Raw genomic sequence first — 17,524 nt, forward strand, 5'->3', positions numbered from 1 at the left:
TTTGTCTGATTGCAGCAGTGATGTGAACAGATATGTTTCTATGATTCTTTTATGATCCCTCAAGTGAACATCAGCTAATCAGTTTCCGAAGATGATAAAGTCTGAGTAATCTTCATTGCTTTTCTTCGAAACTTATTTAAGATTCAGTCACAAGAGAAACGTGTGGTCTCAGAGCCCCTGGCTGTGGTCTGGGCTCACCCAGGGGGCTGACTGAGGGGGCTGCAGGGCCTCACGCCATGCTGGCTTTTATCTTGAATGCAGTGGCCTCGTGGTCTACGCGGACGGACCCCTGAACTTGGACCGCAAGGCAGAAGACATGTCTGAGCTGTTCCGGCCCTTCCACACGTTGCTGCGGAAAATAAGGTGGAGGGGGGGAGGTGCTTCGGGAGGGTGGGGGAGGGGCAGTGGGGGAGGGGGGTCCATGGTTGCCCCTGAGCCCTCCTTTCCTCGGGGATGGAAGTTCTCTTCTGCGAAGTCAGAGGTGCCAGAACCTTGCTCTTTGTCTTGAGTTATTGGTTTATAATGTTTGCAGTCCCCTCACACAACCCCATACCTTTCTCTACCCACACAACCAGGCTCTTTGTTCCTGGCCAGTGACACTATGACCTTTGGTAAAAAATGCCAATAACATGACAGCAGCCGCCCTGGCTCGGGGCTCTGGCACTGGGCCTTGAGAGATGGAGAGCCCAGGGAAACTGAGGTGGTGCGGGTGCCCCCAGGGCCACTCAACCTGCAGGGGAGGGCTGTCCCCCAGGCCAGCCTCCAGGCTGAGGCTCGGGCCCAGGTGGAGAATGGTATTTGTCCGAGGGCTCTCATTTGTTTCTTCCACAGTGTAGGGGTGAAGGGCCCAGCTCGCTCGAGCACCCCGTGCCCCTCCCCTGCTGTGGCTTATCTGGCTCCCCCAGTGGTCCCAGGCAACAGGCCCAGGTGGTGTTGGTGCCCTTGGCCCCATGCGTGCTGTCCTGTGGGCTTGGTGGCACTTGGGGTGGGTGACTGCTCTCTGCTGTAAGGGGCTCCCCTTAGCCTTCAGCAGCAACAAGCCTCAAGCCAGCCCCCTCCATCTTGGGAGACCCCCCAAACCCAAACTTCAGATGGGTGGGGAGCCCTACCTGGGGTGGCCCCTCTGAGCTGAAGCACCCAGCTATGGCCTCCTTGAGGGATGGCAGTGAGCATATGTCCTCTGATCACCTCCCTAGCCCTGCGGTCTTGGACTCTGAGGTCTTTCTTACTGGGGTCTTATGGCTCCAGTCCCTGGAGGCCCCCTTCCGTGCCTTTGGTGGAGCTGATGACCCTATGGGCTCCTGCAGCAGCCTTCCTGGGTCTGGCAGGACTGTTTAGCCCAGGGCGGCCTGGGGCTGGCTTTCCTTTGCTGGTGCCAAGCTTCCCTTTCCCCCATGAGGAGCCAAAAGTGCCGTGAATCTGGACGGTGGAGAATGACCCAGCAGGATGGTCCTCGGAGAGTCATTGGCCCTGGGGGTGGGTGAAGCACAGCCTGTGATGGGGTGCTTGGTCCAGGCTGTAGCTCATCTGATAGATGGCCTGCTGTTGCTTCCCTTGTGCCCAGCCCAGTCTTGAGCACTCTGGGCAGAATGTGACCCTGGCCCAGGGCATGGCTGCTGCCCTCCCTGGCTGTCTGACTGGGAGAAGAGACAAAGAAGGAGGCGAGGTGGTGGATGATGCTGAGGCTGGGAAGGAAAGAGTAGAGTGCTTAGATCAGACTGGGGGTCTTATGGAGGAAGGGCCAGTGCATGGAGATGGGGCGGGGGGGGGGGGAGGCACCGGGTATGGGCATGTCCAGAGCATCAGAGACATGTGCAACATGCTCAAAATTCTAATGCACATAATTGGAATCAGAAGGAAGGAACAGGGGAGCCTGGCTGGCTCAGTCAGGGGAGCACATGACTCTTCATCTCAGGGTCGTAAGTTGAAGCCCCACATTGGGTATAGAGATTACTTAAAAAATAAAATCTAAAAAAAACAAAACAAGAAGGAAAGAATAGAGCAAAATGAGCAGAAACAATATTCAAAGAAAAAAATGGCCAAGAATTTTCCCAAACTGAAGAGAAATCTCTGCCCACACACTTAGGAGGCTCAAGAAAACTACAAGGAAGATAAATACAAAACATACTTAGGTGTATCATAGTAAAATTGCTGAAAACAAAGAAGAAATCTTAAGCACAGCCAGAGAAAAAGCACATATTTCTTGGAAAAGAATATAAGATTGACACCTGTCTCCTAAGAAACAAACAAACAATGGGAACCTGAAGGCAATGAAATGATTCGTATTAAAAGTGCTGAAAGAAACTAGCTGCCAACCAGGATTTTATACCCAGCAGAAGTATCCTTCCACAATGAAGGTGAAATGGTGTTATTCAAAAGCAGAGTGCTGCAGAAATGTATCAGCAGCCTGTCCACAGAGAAATGCTAATTGGAGTTCTTTAGGCAAAGGAGAAGTTTCAGGTGGAAATGTGGAAATGCAAGAGAGATTGAAGAACTTTCTGTGAATTAATATAAATAAATGTGGATATACAAAAAACTCATTGTAATGTCTTGTGGAGTTCAAACTATACATAGCATTGTCAACATTTGAAAAATCAGCATTTTGCTACATTAATTTGTAAAATTTCAAAAGTTACAGAATAAGAATTTGAAAAAGTCAGTACATATTTTATGATGAAAACATTTCTTAGCAAATTAGGAATAAATGGGGATATCCTTAGTCTGATACAAGAGAGAGATATGCATACACACCATATGAAGTTGAATCCTTATGTAACACCATATACAAAAGTGAACTCAAAATGGATCCAGGACATAAATGCAAGGCCTGAAACAATAAAACTCTTAGAAGACCACACTGGACAAATGCTCTACCACATTGCATTTGGAAATGATTTCTTGGATAGGATACCAAGACATAGGCAACAAAGAAAACATAAACAAATTGGACTTGAAAAGTTTAAAAATTTGTGCATCGAAAGATGCTCTCAACAGAATAAAGAGGTAACCCACAGGCTGGAGAAAATATTCTCCTATTTTGTATCTGGGATATAAGGGGATCAATACACAGAATATATAGAGAACTCCTAAAACCCACCAACAAAAACCAAACAACCCAATTCAAAAGGGCAAGGGATTTAATTAAACATTTCTCCAAAGAAGATTTATGAATGGTCAACAAGCACATGAATAGATGCTCGACATCATTGTCAGAGCACGTGCAAATCAAAACCACAACGAGATCCTACCCATTAGGCTGGCTACCCTCAAAACAAACAAATAACAACAACAAAACAAAATAACCGTGTGGATGAGGATGCGGAGAAATTAGAACCCTGTATGCTATTGGTGGGAGTGTAACATGCTGCAGGTGCTGTGCAAAACGGTGTGGAGGTTCCTCAAAAAATGAAAAATAGAATTATCACCTGATCCAGCAATTCCACATCTGGTATATACCCAAGAGAATTGAAAGTAGTGTCTCAAAGACACATTTATACACCTGTGTTCCCAGAGGCGTTATTCACAATAGCTAAGAAGTGGAAGCAACCTAGGTGTCCATTGATGGATGAGTGGATAAGCGAAATGTAGTCCAGCCACACAATGGAATATCATTCAGCCTTAAAAGGAAGGAAATCCTGACGTCTGCCACCACACAGATGAACCTTGAAGGCGTGCTTGGCGAAGTAAGCCAGTAACAAAAAGATAGACTGTGTATGATTCCAATTATATGAGGGGCCTGAACTAGTCAGAATCAGAGGGATGGAGAGTAGGATGGTGAGAGCCAGGGAGGAGAGCGTGTGGTTAGTGTTTCGTGGGGACAGAGTTTCAGTTTTACGAGATGAGTGAGTTCTAGGGGTGGATGGTAGTGATGTTTACACTATGATGTGAATGTATTCGATGCCACTGAATTGTCACTTAAAAATGGTTATGATGGTGAATGTCATGTCATATGTATTTGATCACAATAAAAATTTAAATATCACCTACAATAACATTACTAAATATCAGCTAGTTAAGCATAAGTCTGAAGGTGTCTAAGTCTTCCATTGAAAGTTAATGAAATGTTACATAAAATGGTAAAGATGTAAATAGAGAGCTAGCCATGTTCAAGGAGTGGAAAACTTAACATTGAGAAAATATCCCGTTATTCTCAGATGAATTCAGTGCAAGTCTCCATCAAAATCTCCGGAGGTGTTTGTCTCTTCTTTTTTGGCAGAAAATTGACAAACTAATTCTAAAATTCAGGTAGAAATGCAGTGTGCCCAGAATAGCTAAAAAGAAGAAGATGCCCGGAGAAAAAGAACATTATTTATCTATCCTACTCCTGCTGGGCTTTGGGTTGTTTCCACAAGTAATGCTGGTGTGACCATGCCTGTGAATGTGTGTGCATTTCTGCTGAGTGTGCTTCGTAAAAAAGGACACTCCCTGGCATGGCGCTCTAGTGAAGCTCACGGAGGTGCAGACCCAGGAGCGGCTTCTGGCCCCATCAACAGAATTGAGCCTAGAAACAGACCAACACAGACAGGTTTCCCGGATTTATGACAGAGGAGACGTTGCCGAACAGTGGGGAATGCTTGCTTTTTTCCAGTACATGGGCTGACTCAGCAGATATCCGTATGAGGAAAAACGTGTCTGGATCCTTACCACAACCATCTACAAGAATCAACTCCAGATAGATGGGAGATGCACACGTGGAAAGGAAAGCAGTGAAGATCGCAGAGGAAAAGAGCGGGAACATCTTTATGACCTTGGAGTAGGCAGATTTCTTAAACAGGACAGAAAAGCACTAAACATAAAGGAAAAAGTGATTTATTAAACTTTATTGAAATTAAAAACTGTAGTTCACCAGGAGGTACCATTAAGAGTGAAAAGGAAGGCCCCAGAGTTGGAGAATATATCCAACAAAGAACTCAAATCCAAAACAAGTAAAGAACTCCTGTCAATCAGTAAGAACAAGACCGCGAAGCCAAGTAAAAATGGGCAGAAGGCCTGAAAGCATTCACAGCATTCATATCTAAGGGCTGACAAGCATGTACCCCGGTGTTTACTTCATTCGTCAGCAGACTGAGCACTTTAAAGTGAAAAATTGCCGGGAGTGCATGGCAGTGCCAGGGAGCAGGCCAGAGAGCGGCATGGGGTCTGTCCAGTGTGCACGCTCACCCCCCCCCCCCCCCGCCCCTGTCTGCACCTGCCGGGACACACACGTGCATTCCCTGGGCACGCTTCCCCACCCCCACGGCCGTGTGCACCTTCAGGGATGCACACGTGTGTTCCCTGGGCACGCGCCCCCCCCCATGTGCACCTGCAGGGATGCGCACGTGCGTTCTCCAGGCATGCCCCCTGTCGTGTGCACCTGCAGGGATGCGCACGTGCGTGCCCCAGAGAGGCTCGCCAAGAGGGTGAGTCGGGGCAGTCAGAGCCCACCAGGAGTGGAGCCCACCAGGAACAGCTCCCCAGGTGAACGGTGGTGGTTTCCAGCCCGAAAGGCTACAGGCCACGAGACGAGACCATCGACCACACAGAACCTCACCAGGTGGGGTTGCCAGATCCAGCGAGACAAAACCAGCAGAACCCTCAACTGAATTTGAATTTCAGATAAACTGTGAGCACTTTCTTAGTGCAAGAATGTCCCGTATGCTCCCCATTTGGGAATAGTTACCCGAAGAAATATTCACATGTCTAGGAGTGTTTGTCGTTTATCTGAAATTCACATTTACCTACATGTCGTCTGGAGGCTCTACTCAAATACAATATTGCCAAACGAAGCCCGCCTCTGAAGAGCGTGGGCTGCGATTCCCACTTACGTGCGGAATGAAAACAGGCGAGACCACGTCAGTCTTTAGAAGTCAGGCTGCTGGCGATGGCAGGGGGTGACTGGAAAGGCACATGGGGGCCTGGGAGCCTGGTTCGTGTTCCGTCGTTTGATCTGATGCTGTCTGCACGGGCGTGCTCAGTGCATGAGGCGCCACAGCTGTGCGGTTCTGGGAAGTACGCTTTTCTGCCTGTTTCCGTGACCGACAGGAATGTGTGACCTGGACTCAGACCTGCTGGCAGAGAGCAAGGCGCAGGCCTGTGGTAGACACGCCCCAGCGCCACTACATTAACCCCTTTCAGGTCTCCGGTTCAGTGCCCCTTCCCCCAGGAAGTCTCCCTAGACTGAGCCCGGTGCCCTGCTGTTACCCTCGAGAGAGCAGGCATTTTCCTTTGTCGTAGTTGCTGTTAATGTAACTCAGTCATCGTTCATGGAAATCTGTCTCTTACCGGCTCTTCCAGCGCAGCCCCAAGGGCAGGGACCTGCCTGGGCCTTCCTGCGTCTCCCCGGGGCCCAGCACAGAGACCGCTGTCAAGAACGTGTGCTGAATGAAAGTCTATGCGTAAACCAACTTTTTTTTCACTCCTAGAAGGTTTTCTTAATGTGATGATCACATCCCCAAGAACCAGGGCCCTCTTGTTTCCAGTCTCACTTCTAAGAAAGAAACCATCCCAGGCATCCGTGTGGACAGCTGTTGTCCAGACCCGTGGCACGGAGCGGTCCCCACACGCCTGTGCCTCGTCCTGTAGCGGGGGAGGTGTGCACCACGCGCATTTCGTTGCAAGGCTTTGACACCTTGCTTCTCTGCTGATGCAGACATCGAGGATGCTGTGTCCACTCCTGGCCACGGGGCTGGTGTGGCCTCTGGGAGTCTCACCCCTGGTTCTTATCTTGACCCTTTAGGGATTTGCTGCAGACCCTGACGGAGGAGGAGCTTCACACGCTGGAAAGGAACCTCTGCATTTCCCAAGACGTGGAGTTTCCCATCCGGGCAGACGCCCAGGCGCCCCCAGCCCTGGCGCCCGCCTTTCCCTCACCCCTCCCCGCCGAGGAAATGCTCTCAGCCAAGGCCAAAAGCCAGGAGGGGGAGCTGGCCTGCTCCATGCAGTATGACGACCAGGAGCTAGAGCAACTCAACCGCATGGTCCACAGGGCCGGGGATGAGATGTCGTCCCTCCTCTCCCCGCCCAGCGCCTGCCAGTCCCCCGCGCACAGGCCGGGGGCGGAGGGCAGCCCCCGCGGGGAGGCCTCCCCAGGCAGCGCAGGGCTGCGGCCAGGCAGCGACGAGGAGGAAGGAAGGGTGTTCTTCATGGATGACGTGGAAGGGGCTGCAGAGGCCCTGGGCAGCCCGGCTGGGTGGGCGGGCAGCGCCAGTGCTGGCCCCCACGAGAGAGGACAGGGCAAGGGGCGTGGGGAGGCAGGGGCCAGCAGGCCCGCCGAGGCAGAGGAGGGGGACCTGAGCACTAACAACAACGTCCAGGACGACAAACTGTGGGCGCTGGGCCCCAACTCCTGCAGCTGCCTGGACTCCCAGCCACACCTGGAGGGCTGGGAGGCGGGGGTGGACGCCGCGGGGACGGCGGAGATGATCGCCCACCGGACAGGGGGCATGAAGCTCTCGGCCACCGTCATCTTCAATCCCAAGTCGACCCCGGCCGTGGGCGTGGCCGGCACCGCCCCGGAAGCCTCTGGAGAGGGCGCCTCCCCGTCGGAGCCTGCGGCCGAGGGGATGGACGGTGGCTCCCACAAACTCAGTGCTGCGGCCACCAGCTGCCTCCTGAACTCCTGCGTGTGCTGCGGGGGCTGTGGGGGCGGCAGGGAGGACGCCGCTGCCCAGAGTCTGCGGGACAAGTGCGGCCCCGGAAGCGTCATCAGCGCCTCCTACATGGGCTCCGCCAAGGCCGGCGCCAAGGGCCCTGCCGAGAGACAGGAGGAGGCCCGACCTGCGCCAGAGGCGTTGCCCACGGACGCCCCGTGCCCCCTGCCCCCAGAGGACGCCCCTACTTCCAACAAGTGCCTGACACACACCCCAGGTCCTCAGCTCGATGCAGCAGACAGGTCACCTGGAGCGGGCGCCGCCGCCAGTCCGAAAAGGGAGCCTGAGGCTGGACCGCAGGAGGCAGGGCAGCCCTCGACGGCCAGGCTGGAAAGTCAGCAGGGAGAGGAGGCCGAGCAGGAGCCTCAGCGCCTGTCGGGCTCCAGGTAAGAGCCATCTCTGGCCACAGCCGGGTTCCTCTGTCTGCCTCAGGGCTCATTCCCTAGGTGCTGACCCGCTTCCCTCAGCTTCTCAGGCGTGCCAGGGGAGGTGGGAGGTGGCCGGTGTCGGACACCAACACGGCAGGCAGTTAAGCAGATGGTATGAGGCCCTCCTGGGCCTGACTGCCTCAGCCCACTCCCTTGCGTCGTCGTGGCCCCTCCTGGCCCTGGGTGAGCCGCGCTGGGGAGAACTGGGCCGTGGCCGCCTCTGAGTATGCTTTCCATCTCTCTTTGCTCACTATCCTGGCCTTGGAAGTGGAGCCCCTGGGGCTGTGGTGGGATCCTGGGGACTCCCTGGGCATATTCTCAGGCCGTGCCTCCAGGGCTCCTCTCGGGCTCCCCCGTAGAGCCAGGGGACCAGGAAAGGCAGGCCCGGTGGGGGTCTGCGGGACCCTGACACCTGCACACCTCTTTTGACTCCAGGCCGCTGTCCCTTCCCTTGCTCCCCACACCCTGGACTTATCTGGAACAAAGCAGATTCAGTGAGCATTGCCCCAGCACCCCCCACGTGCCTGCTGCGTCCTCAGCATCAGAAGAGAGGTGCTGGGTTCACACGTGGCCGTTGTGTCGTCACCACCCTTGGTCCTGCCACCGGGGCCCTGCCTGCTTTGGCTGTGTCTGCCCAGTGGTGGTGGGCTTTTCCGTGTGGGGTCTGCAGTCACTCCTCACCCCTCCCCCAGCCCCAAGCAGCCACCGATTTACTTTGTGTCTCCATGGATCTGCCCCTTCTGGACAGTTCAGAGAACCAGAATCACACGATACGTGGGCCTGTCTCCTTTCGCTGAGCGTGTCTCCTTTCGCTCGTCAGCGTCGTAGCAGATGCCAGTGCCGCCTTCCTTTTTGTGGCTGAGTGGTATTCTGCCGTTTTGTTGGTCGCCGTCGATGTGCATGTGCGTTGTTGATCCTTTTTGCTGCCGTGGGTAGTCCTGCTTTGCAGATTCGTGAGCACGTTTTTGTACAGTCAGAGGTTTTCATTTCTCTTGGGTGTGTATGCAGGAGTAGGATCACTGCACCATATGCTAACTCTGTGGTCAGCTTTTTGAGGTGCTGTCGACCGGTTTCCAGAGGGTCTGCAGTTCTGTGCCCGCCGGGTCGTGCGTGAGGCCCCACCTTCTGGACATCCTCACCAGCGCTCATTATCACCTGAGACTTTTACCAACAGTGCGTTTGTCCTTAGGGAGCACACACAGTGTGGACTGCTCCCAACCCCCTCGAGACCGAGACCGTTCCTTTCTTTGAGACTGTGCCCCCGGTGTTACTCACAGCAGGTTATTTTATTTCATTCAACGTGAGATGCATAGAGATGGTCATTTGCATTTATTTCTGGAGATGTGCCCACTTTCCCTTCCAGCCGCATGGCCCCCCGTGTGGCTGCACCAGACCCTGCTGTTACAGACGGTGCAAACATCTGTTTTTGAGGTGCAAGTCCAGCTTCCTCAGCCGTGTCCAGAGGGAATGAGTTATTGTCACAACCCGCTGGGTGGCTTTCTTCATCAGGGCCTCTGACCCTGCGGCACAGAGCTGATTGGTAAGCAGATAACTTTTTTGCAAGGATGATAGGAAATCATCAGGAATTCTTTGACAGGATACGTGAACTTTTCAGCTTTTGACCTGCCCCCCTTTCTGGGTCCAGCCAGCGGACACCCGCTCTGTCTCCTGGTTTCCTGACGTGTCCCACAGTGGACACGGCTTGTTTGCCTCACAGACAGCTTCCCAAGGCCTCACTCACCATAGCACAAACGCTGAGGCTGAGCTGAGGAAAGGGAAGAGAAGCCCCACGGTGGCCTTGAGAGACAGTCCCATCTTGCAGGGAAGCTGCAGAGGGTCTGAGGAGGGAAGAATGTGGCAGGTGGTGGGATGATCAGGACAGACATGCGTGTGGGCCAGGACCTTGGACAGCGATGCCCCGCCCCCATGCCCCCACAGCGGGAATCCCCTGTCTTGGCCAGGACCTTGGACAGCGTGCCCCTCCCCCACCCCCCACCCCCACCCCCCCAAGCCCCTGTAGCGGGAATCCATCCGCAGTGCACACATCAGGAGCGCCTTTCGCTCATGTCACAAGCTGACCTCATGGGCGTGCTCGAACACTAATACAGAGGTGACAGAGCAGGGTACAGTTCAAATGAACAGACACAAAGGACCAGCCTCACACAGGCAGGAAGTTCACCAAAATTCATGAGGCTTCGCGATGGAGACTGGGCCTTGCATGCAGGGGCAGGTGACTACCCCTCCCATTCTGCAGATGGACAGGCTGGAGTTTGCCTCAGCTCCGAGTGCCTGGAAGATGTGGGTGGCCTGCAGCCTCCTGCCTGTCCTGACCTGCAGGTGACCGGTGGCTGGAGGAGTGAGCGGCAGGCGTGGCACTGTGCTCATGAGCTCCCAGTCCCGAGGGGGAGTCACACAGGTGCAGCCTCACACCTCTTCGAGCCACACAGGGTTGGCCCAGGCGCACGGAGTTGTGACGGAGGGTCCGCCTGCCCCGAGGACACCTGGAGCGGATTTTCCTGCTTAAGCAGAAGACAGGTGGAAGGCAGGGCACTGGGGTCTCAGCTGGAGAAGCCCCCGCGGCAGCCCCCCAGGCCCTACATTCAGCCCGCTGCACCACGGCCCGTTCCACCAGCACCGTTGCCAGGATGGTGGGACATGGCCCTCAGCAGAATCCGGGGCAGAATGTTCCAGAATCATGGGTCCTTCAGCTTTTCTCTTTTTCCTGGCTTCTTCTCTCCTACCTTTTCAGGAAAAGTTAGGAGCTTTTTAAAGGAAAAGTTAACATTTTTTAAAAGCGTGTTCCCTGTCTAGACTCACCTCACTGTTCCAGAACCTTCCATGCTGTGGAAGCCTGAATAAGTCACTTGTCTACAACATGGAAGCTCATCCTGCTTCAAGTCTGTTTTTGTCCTTTCTGCGGACATTAGACTAGAGTGTTTCCATCCTGCTGCCTTGTTTAAAAAATAACACGGGCTCTCTTTTTTCTTATTATAAACATGGCCCCGTTCATTGTAGAAACTTTGGAAACAGAAGGAAATAAAAATCATCCCAAATCCCATGGGCAGTTTTATTTTTCTCACTAAATCTTATCTTGTGATCATTGCTCTGTAAAGCTCTTGAAAAACACTATTTCTGTTGAACTTTACTGTATCCTAAGAACATACCTAATTTATTCTATGTTTTCCCACTTCCATATATTTTTTCTATGTTAAATTAGCTTTGTGGTCATGCTCCCTTACGGCTCTGCATCTGCCTCTTGGATTGTTTTTTTAATGTTTATTTATTTTGAGAGAGAGAGGGAGAGAGAGAATCCCAAGTGGGCTCCACACTGTCAGCGCAGAGCCTGACGCAGGGCTCAAACTCACAAACCGTGAGATCATGACCTGAGCCAAAACCAGGAGTCAGAGGCTTAACCAACTGAGCCCCCCAGGCACCCCAGTTGGATTATTTCTTGAGAATCGACTGTTAGTAGAGTCAGCACAGCAAAGGTATAAAGGCCTTATCATCACTTACATCAGCTCACCTCCCAGAAGCCAGTGATGTACTGCCTGGGTGGGGGGCTGCCCCCGCCCACACAGCCGCAGGCCCAGTTTTCCCACCTTGAGGAGCAGAAGTGGGACCCTCTGTGCTGTTGGAGGTGGCTTTTCTCTGGTGGTCGGTACCTCACGTACTTCTACCTGTTTCGTGGTTCCTCTGTCTGTGCACAAAGTGGCCGTTCACGTGTCTTGCTTACTTTCCAATTGGGTTTTCGTGTCTTTTTTTACTGACTTGAAAACATTCCTTCTGGTGTGTCTGCTGTGGATAGATTTACCCAACGTGCTACTCGCCCTTTGACTTTATTTGTTGATGACGTCCATTTTGTTTTGCATAATTAAATTTATAAAAATTCTAGAGACAACTTTTGGTTCTCACGTTTGTTGTTAGTTTGTCCTCTGGCCGATTGTGCACCTGCTACCCCCCTCACCTGCAAGGTCAGGGAGCACTGTCCTCGTCTCCTGCTAGTGTCCTGTGGCCATCCCCTCTTTCACCATCAACTCTGCACCCCAGTCTTAGAAGTCCCGTTGTTCTGTCTTCTGAGACCGTCTCTAACCATCAGAGGGAGCGTGACTGTCAGGGCCCGGGGCCATCCTGACACACAGGCAGGGCTACTCCAGTCTCTGGCTCAGGGGGACCTCAGCAACCGTCGTCTTCGGCCCCGCCCTGCAGGGTCGCTCTGCGTCATTCAGTTCTTTGGGCACATTTGAGTCTGGCTGGTGGTGCCCCCCGCCTCTCCATCATGCACTTAGTGGGCCTCCCTGGCTGTCATTTTGGGTAGAAAGATAAGAATCTGGAAGGCTGTCCTTTGCATGGGCTTCTGAGCTCCTGCTCTAAACAGGTGACATGTGCTCAGACCATGTGCTCCTTCTTGCAGAGGGGAGCTGCTGGCACACCTCGCCTGTGGCACCTCCTCCCCTGTTTGGGTGGCAGTATTGGAGGATGTGTCCCTCTGCACCTGTAAATTCCGTGGGTGAGTGGGTCCAGGAGAGGGGGGGGACCTGTGGGCTGGATGCTTGACCTTGACCTCCTCAAGCCTTGGTTTTGTCATCTGCAAAATGGGCTAACAATAGTCTCCAGCTCAGATGGCATCTGGAGGAGGAGCTGAGAGGCCACGGAACGTTGTTCCTTCATGTGAGTCCACGTCTTACTTGTCATTGTTACGTGTCTTCGTTACTCGCTGTTGTTATCTGACGCTGTGACTCACCCACTGTTACTCACCGCCTTGGTTCAGGATTGTTACTGACTGTTCCTATTTCCAGTCTTGACTTTACCTCCCCATCACGTCACTGGATTTCACTGTTTCTGGGTCTGATTCCCACTCTTCACTGGTGGTGTGACCACCGGGCAGGGTTATCTCGGGCACCGCGGTGGGACTCTGTCCCGTGCTGACAGCCTCTGGAGGAGGCCGGCCTCCAGCATCACCTCCTCACTGAACCTGAGTCTTGCCTGCCTGGCTCCTTTTCCAGTGAACGCCTTGCCTTCCTCTGTGCTGTGGCCCTGTCGTGGTTCCACCTGAGCTCCTCTGCCCTTTGCCAGGGTCGGGATGCAGGCTCAGAGGCATCGGGGCCCTGGGGATGCCCGTGGCTGCAGAGAGAAGGCCGGCTCCAGCTTCCCCCGAGGGCCCCACTGACCCTCTTCCCCATACAGTGGGAACTGTTTGAGATGCCTGCAGACCTCGGTCCTGCCCCAGTGCCCAGCCCAGAGGTGTGGGACTGGCTCTTCTGGTGTGCTTTGTGCACACATCACCGAATCAGTTTTCCCTCCAGCAGACGGAGTCAGGTCGGCCGTTCCAGGCCTGGGGTCAGCCCCTTGCCCTGGGTGGGGCCTCATCAGTGTCCAAGGTCTACTGCTATCTTCCGGCCTCCATGACTTGGAAGGGCGTGCTTCCCTTTCCTGTGTAATATCAACAGCCTCGGATTCTGGTGCAGGTAGTCGGGGTGGTTGGGGGTGCTCTCGGGAACCAGTCCCGAGCCAGCACCTTCAAAGGTAAGGGGATGCCAGTCAAGGCATGGGGGCAGTAAGGACTGTGCACTGCCTGGGCTGACTGGCCTCTCAGTGAGCGGAGACTTGGAGGAGATGTTTCCTGGCTGGGCCCCACCCGCCCCATTGCTGGGCTCTCTGCGGGGCTCAGCAGAACACCAGCTCTGGAACGGGGTGACAGGGCGAGCCTGGGCCTGACCCTAACCTCTCTCTGGCAGCTGTGGGACCCTGGGCAGTAGGTCCTGCCCCATGAGGCCTTGTTTCGTCCCCATCGGGACACACACATCGCTGCCGGTTCTGCCAGAGCCATTCTAGGGCTGGACACTGGGTGCAGGCCTTGCTGCTACTGCCATCCGTCCCTGCGGCCGGTGTCCCCACCACTGTGCAAAGAACATGGAGGCCTCCCACCACGTTCTGTCCCTGGAAGGAAAAACAGGAATGATTGAGTGGTTTAAAAATAGAGAAGGACTTGGAATTAATTAGACTCTCAGAAAACAGATTAGGCGTAATGACTGTCATCAAGTCAATTGTTACACGACGGGGCTGCTCTGCTGACACGGGGTGGGACAGGAGCCGAGCACTGGCATGAGGTCAGAGGGCAGGTCAGGGCTGGGTTCTCCCTGAGTCCCCTGAGCCCCTCACCGGCACCGCCGTGCAACCTGCAGCATGCACACTGACTAAGGCCCAAGCCGCTAGAACCCCTGGAGGGCGGTGGAGTGCCTGCACACAGGAGGCACTTGGGTCCTCGGGGTCCTGGGAGGGGCATGCCCTTCTCGTTGCGGGGCCTCACTGCTGTCACAGTCTGTCTTACAAACTCACAGCAGGGTGTGGAGCTGGAGAGAGCGCATCCAGCCTGGCTGTGCTCCAGGCAGTGACTGCATGGTGACCGCTGCATCAGCACCCGGGACAGCTCCGTCCTGGCCTCCACCCCCTGCTGACCCAGCATGCCCGCAAAGGTCCTCTCATTCCAGACAGCTTCTCCCTGCAGCCTGGCTGCCTCCCTGCACCCCAGACATCTCACGTCCTCCCACCCTGCCGCCCCCACCGCCTTCACCACCGTCAGCTGCGCCCCTGGGTCCCATTCTCCTCTTTTCCTCGCCCTCCCCACACTGTCCACTGTCCATCGGCCAGTGCCAGGGAGAAGATAAAATCCATGCATAAGGTGGAGAGTGATGGGTGGGCTCTGGGGCAGCTCCAGCAGTCAGAGCAATCAGGGTGGGCCTCCTGGGGTGGTGACATCCTCTGAGACCTCAATGGAAGGGGGGGAGGGAGGAGATGTGTCCCAGGCAGCAGGTCCAACAAAGGCCAAGGTGCCAGAAGGTCAGAGGGGACGCGGGGGGAAGCAGAAGGCGAGGGCAGGCATGGCAAAGCCCAGCGAGGTTAGTCAGACAAGGGGAGCAGTAATGTTGGTCCAAGAGGAAGGCACAGCATTAGAGGCAGTAACACGTGAGCACAGTGCGGACGCCCAGTCTGGTACTTCTAACCAGTTTCACCAGCTTTAGTGAAAGGTAACCGGCATAGAGTAAGACGTGCTGAGTGAGGGTGCAGCTCCTCCACACATCCCCAAACCGTGGTGTGGTCAGGCTTTGTAACTTGAGCTGTTCCGATGGCCTGAAGTGGTATCGTGATGGTGGTTTCAACCTGCATTTCCTTAAGGGCTGCTGACGTTCAGCATCTTACACACTCGAGTGCCATCAGCCTATCTAACTGGGGGAAGCCTCTACTGTATTCAAATCTTTTGCTGTTTCTTTCAACTGGGTGGTTTCCTTACTGAGTTTGGAGAGTTCTTCATTCACTCAGGAGCCCTTTATCAGAAATATAGTTTGCAAATATTTTCTCCCAGCCTGTGGCTTATCTTCTCATTCTGAGTATCTTTTGAAGAGTAGAAGTTCTTATTTCAGTGAAGTCCTATTTATCAACTTTCTTTCTTCCCTGGATTGTAGTTTTGGTATCAGATCTAAGGATTATTTTTATAACCCAAAGTCACAGAGGTTTTTCTTCTGTTCTAGAAGTTTTATATTTTTGGTTTTTATATTTAGGCCTATGATCAATTTAGGATTAACTTAGTATATGGTGTGAGGTATGGATCAAAATTTTACTGTGTTTTGTGTAAGGAAGACCAATTACTCCAGCACCATTTGTTGAAAAAGACCATCCCTTCTCTACTGAATTGCCTTTGCACCTTCATCAAAAATCAGTCAAGTGTATATGTGTGGGTTTGTTTCTGGACTCACTAGTCTGTTTCATTGGTCTGTCTATATTAATACCAATATCACACTGTGATGTATGGGCAGCTGGCCTTCAAAAAAATTTTTTTGTTGTTGTTTAATGTTTTATCTTGAAAAAGAGAGAGAGGGAGAGAGACAGAGCATGAGTGGGGGAGGGGCAGAGAGAGAGGGAGACACAGAATCTGAAGCAGGGTCCAAGCTCGGAGCTGTCAGCACAGAGCCCAATGCAGGGCTCAAACTCATGGACCGCGAGATCATGACCTGAGCTGAAGCCGGACTCTTAACCGACTGAGCCAACCAGGTGCCCCTAAAATGTAGCTTAACGTCAGGTAGTGTAAATCTACAACTTCCTTCTTTTTCAAAGTTGTTTTGGTTATTCCGGGTCCTCTATGGATTTTAGGACCAGTTGTCAATTTATATGAAACAAAAACAAAAAACAATGCCTGCTAGGATTTTGACTGGAATTTTGTTGAATCTGTAGATCAACTTGGGAAGAATTAACCCCTTAATAAGATCAAGTCTTCCAGTTCATGAACATAGTATATCTCTCCATTTACTTAGGCTCTTAATTCTCTCAGCAAACTTTCATAGTTTTTATCGTAGAAGTCTTGCACATCTTTTGTCAAATCAGATTTATCCCTAAGTATCTTATATTTTTGATGATGTTATATTGTTTTATGATTTCAGTTTCCAATTGTTCATTGCTAATATGGGAGGTGCAATTGAGTTTTATATATTGATCTTATTTCCTACAACTTTACTAAACTCACTTTATTCATTATAGTTTTTATGAAGATTTATCACGTTTCCTGTAGATGATGATGTCATCTGTGAAAAAAAAAGCCAATTTTATATTTCCTTTTCAGTCGGATGTTGTTTACTTCTCTTTCTTGCATTTTTGCTGTGGCAAGGACCTCTAGTACAATGTTGAATAGATTTGACACAGGATATTTTTGCCGTATTCCTGATCTCAGAGGGAAAGCATTTAGTGTCTGTTGTTGGCTGCAGGATTTTCATAGGCGCCCTTTATCAGGTCCAGTAAGTTCTCTTTTATCCCCAGCTTGCTGAGAGTTTTTACCAAGAAAAGATGGATTTTCTCAAATGCTTCTTCTGTATCTTTTGGGATGATCATATAGCATTTATTTTTTTTAGTCTATTAATGTGATAAATTACGTTGATTGATTTTCAGATGTTAAGTGAATCTTACCTTCCTGGGATGAACTTTACTTGGCCATTAGGTATTATCCTTTTTATGTATTGTTGGTTTTGATTTGCTAAAATTTTATTAAGAATTTTGCATCTGATTGTGAGGAATGCTGGGCAATAGTTTTCTATTCTCATAATTTCCTTTTCAGAATTGGGTATCAGGGCAAAGCTGAGACCTAGGATGAGTTGGGGAGCCCTTTCACTTCTTCAGTCTTCCGGAAGAGTTTGGTACAGCGGGTATTCTTTCTGCCTTAGATATTAGTTTAAATTAGATACTAGTTAGATGTTAGTTTGAATTCACCAGTGAAGCTGTCTGGGCCTAGCGTTTTCATGGGAAGGTTTTTTGGCTTCAGTGTTTTTACTGGATGTATGTTTGCTCAGTTACCCGTTTCTTCCTCAGCGAGTGGAGGAGTTTACTTGCATTGTCCTCAGTCCCTACCCTGTCCTCTTGACGTCCCCTCAGACAGGCTGATACCAAATAGCTGGGTGATGGTCCCCTGCTTGGAAGTCCCCAGGG

The 17,524-nt window shown here is 52.1% G+C and overlaps 1 protein-coding gene across 5 annotated transcripts in view; it reads left to right on the forward strand.

Moving 5' to 3' along the window:
* The window catches only part of ZFYVE28 (zinc finger FYVE-type containing 28), a 116,057-nt gene that overhangs the window by 80,363 nt on the left and 18,170 nt on the right, over window positions 1-17,524 (forward strand). For all 5 annotated transcript variants that reach the window (XM_023253482.2, XM_023253481.2, XM_023253483.2 and 2 more), the window contains 2 exons: window positions 262-363; window positions 6,716-8,014. In XM_023253482.2, the coding sequence (XP_023109250.2) occupies window positions 262-363; window positions 6,716-8,014 (1,401 nt within the window). The remainder of the gene's footprint in view (window positions 1-261; window positions 364-6,715; window positions 8,015-17,524) is intronic.

This window comes from Felis catus, chromosome B1, assembly GCF_018350175.1.
Source record: "Felis catus isolate Fca126 chromosome B1, F.catus_Fca126_mat1.0, whole genome shotgun sequence".
NCBI classification, from domain to species: Eukaryota; Metazoa; Chordata; class Mammalia; order Carnivora; family Felidae; genus Felis; species Felis catus.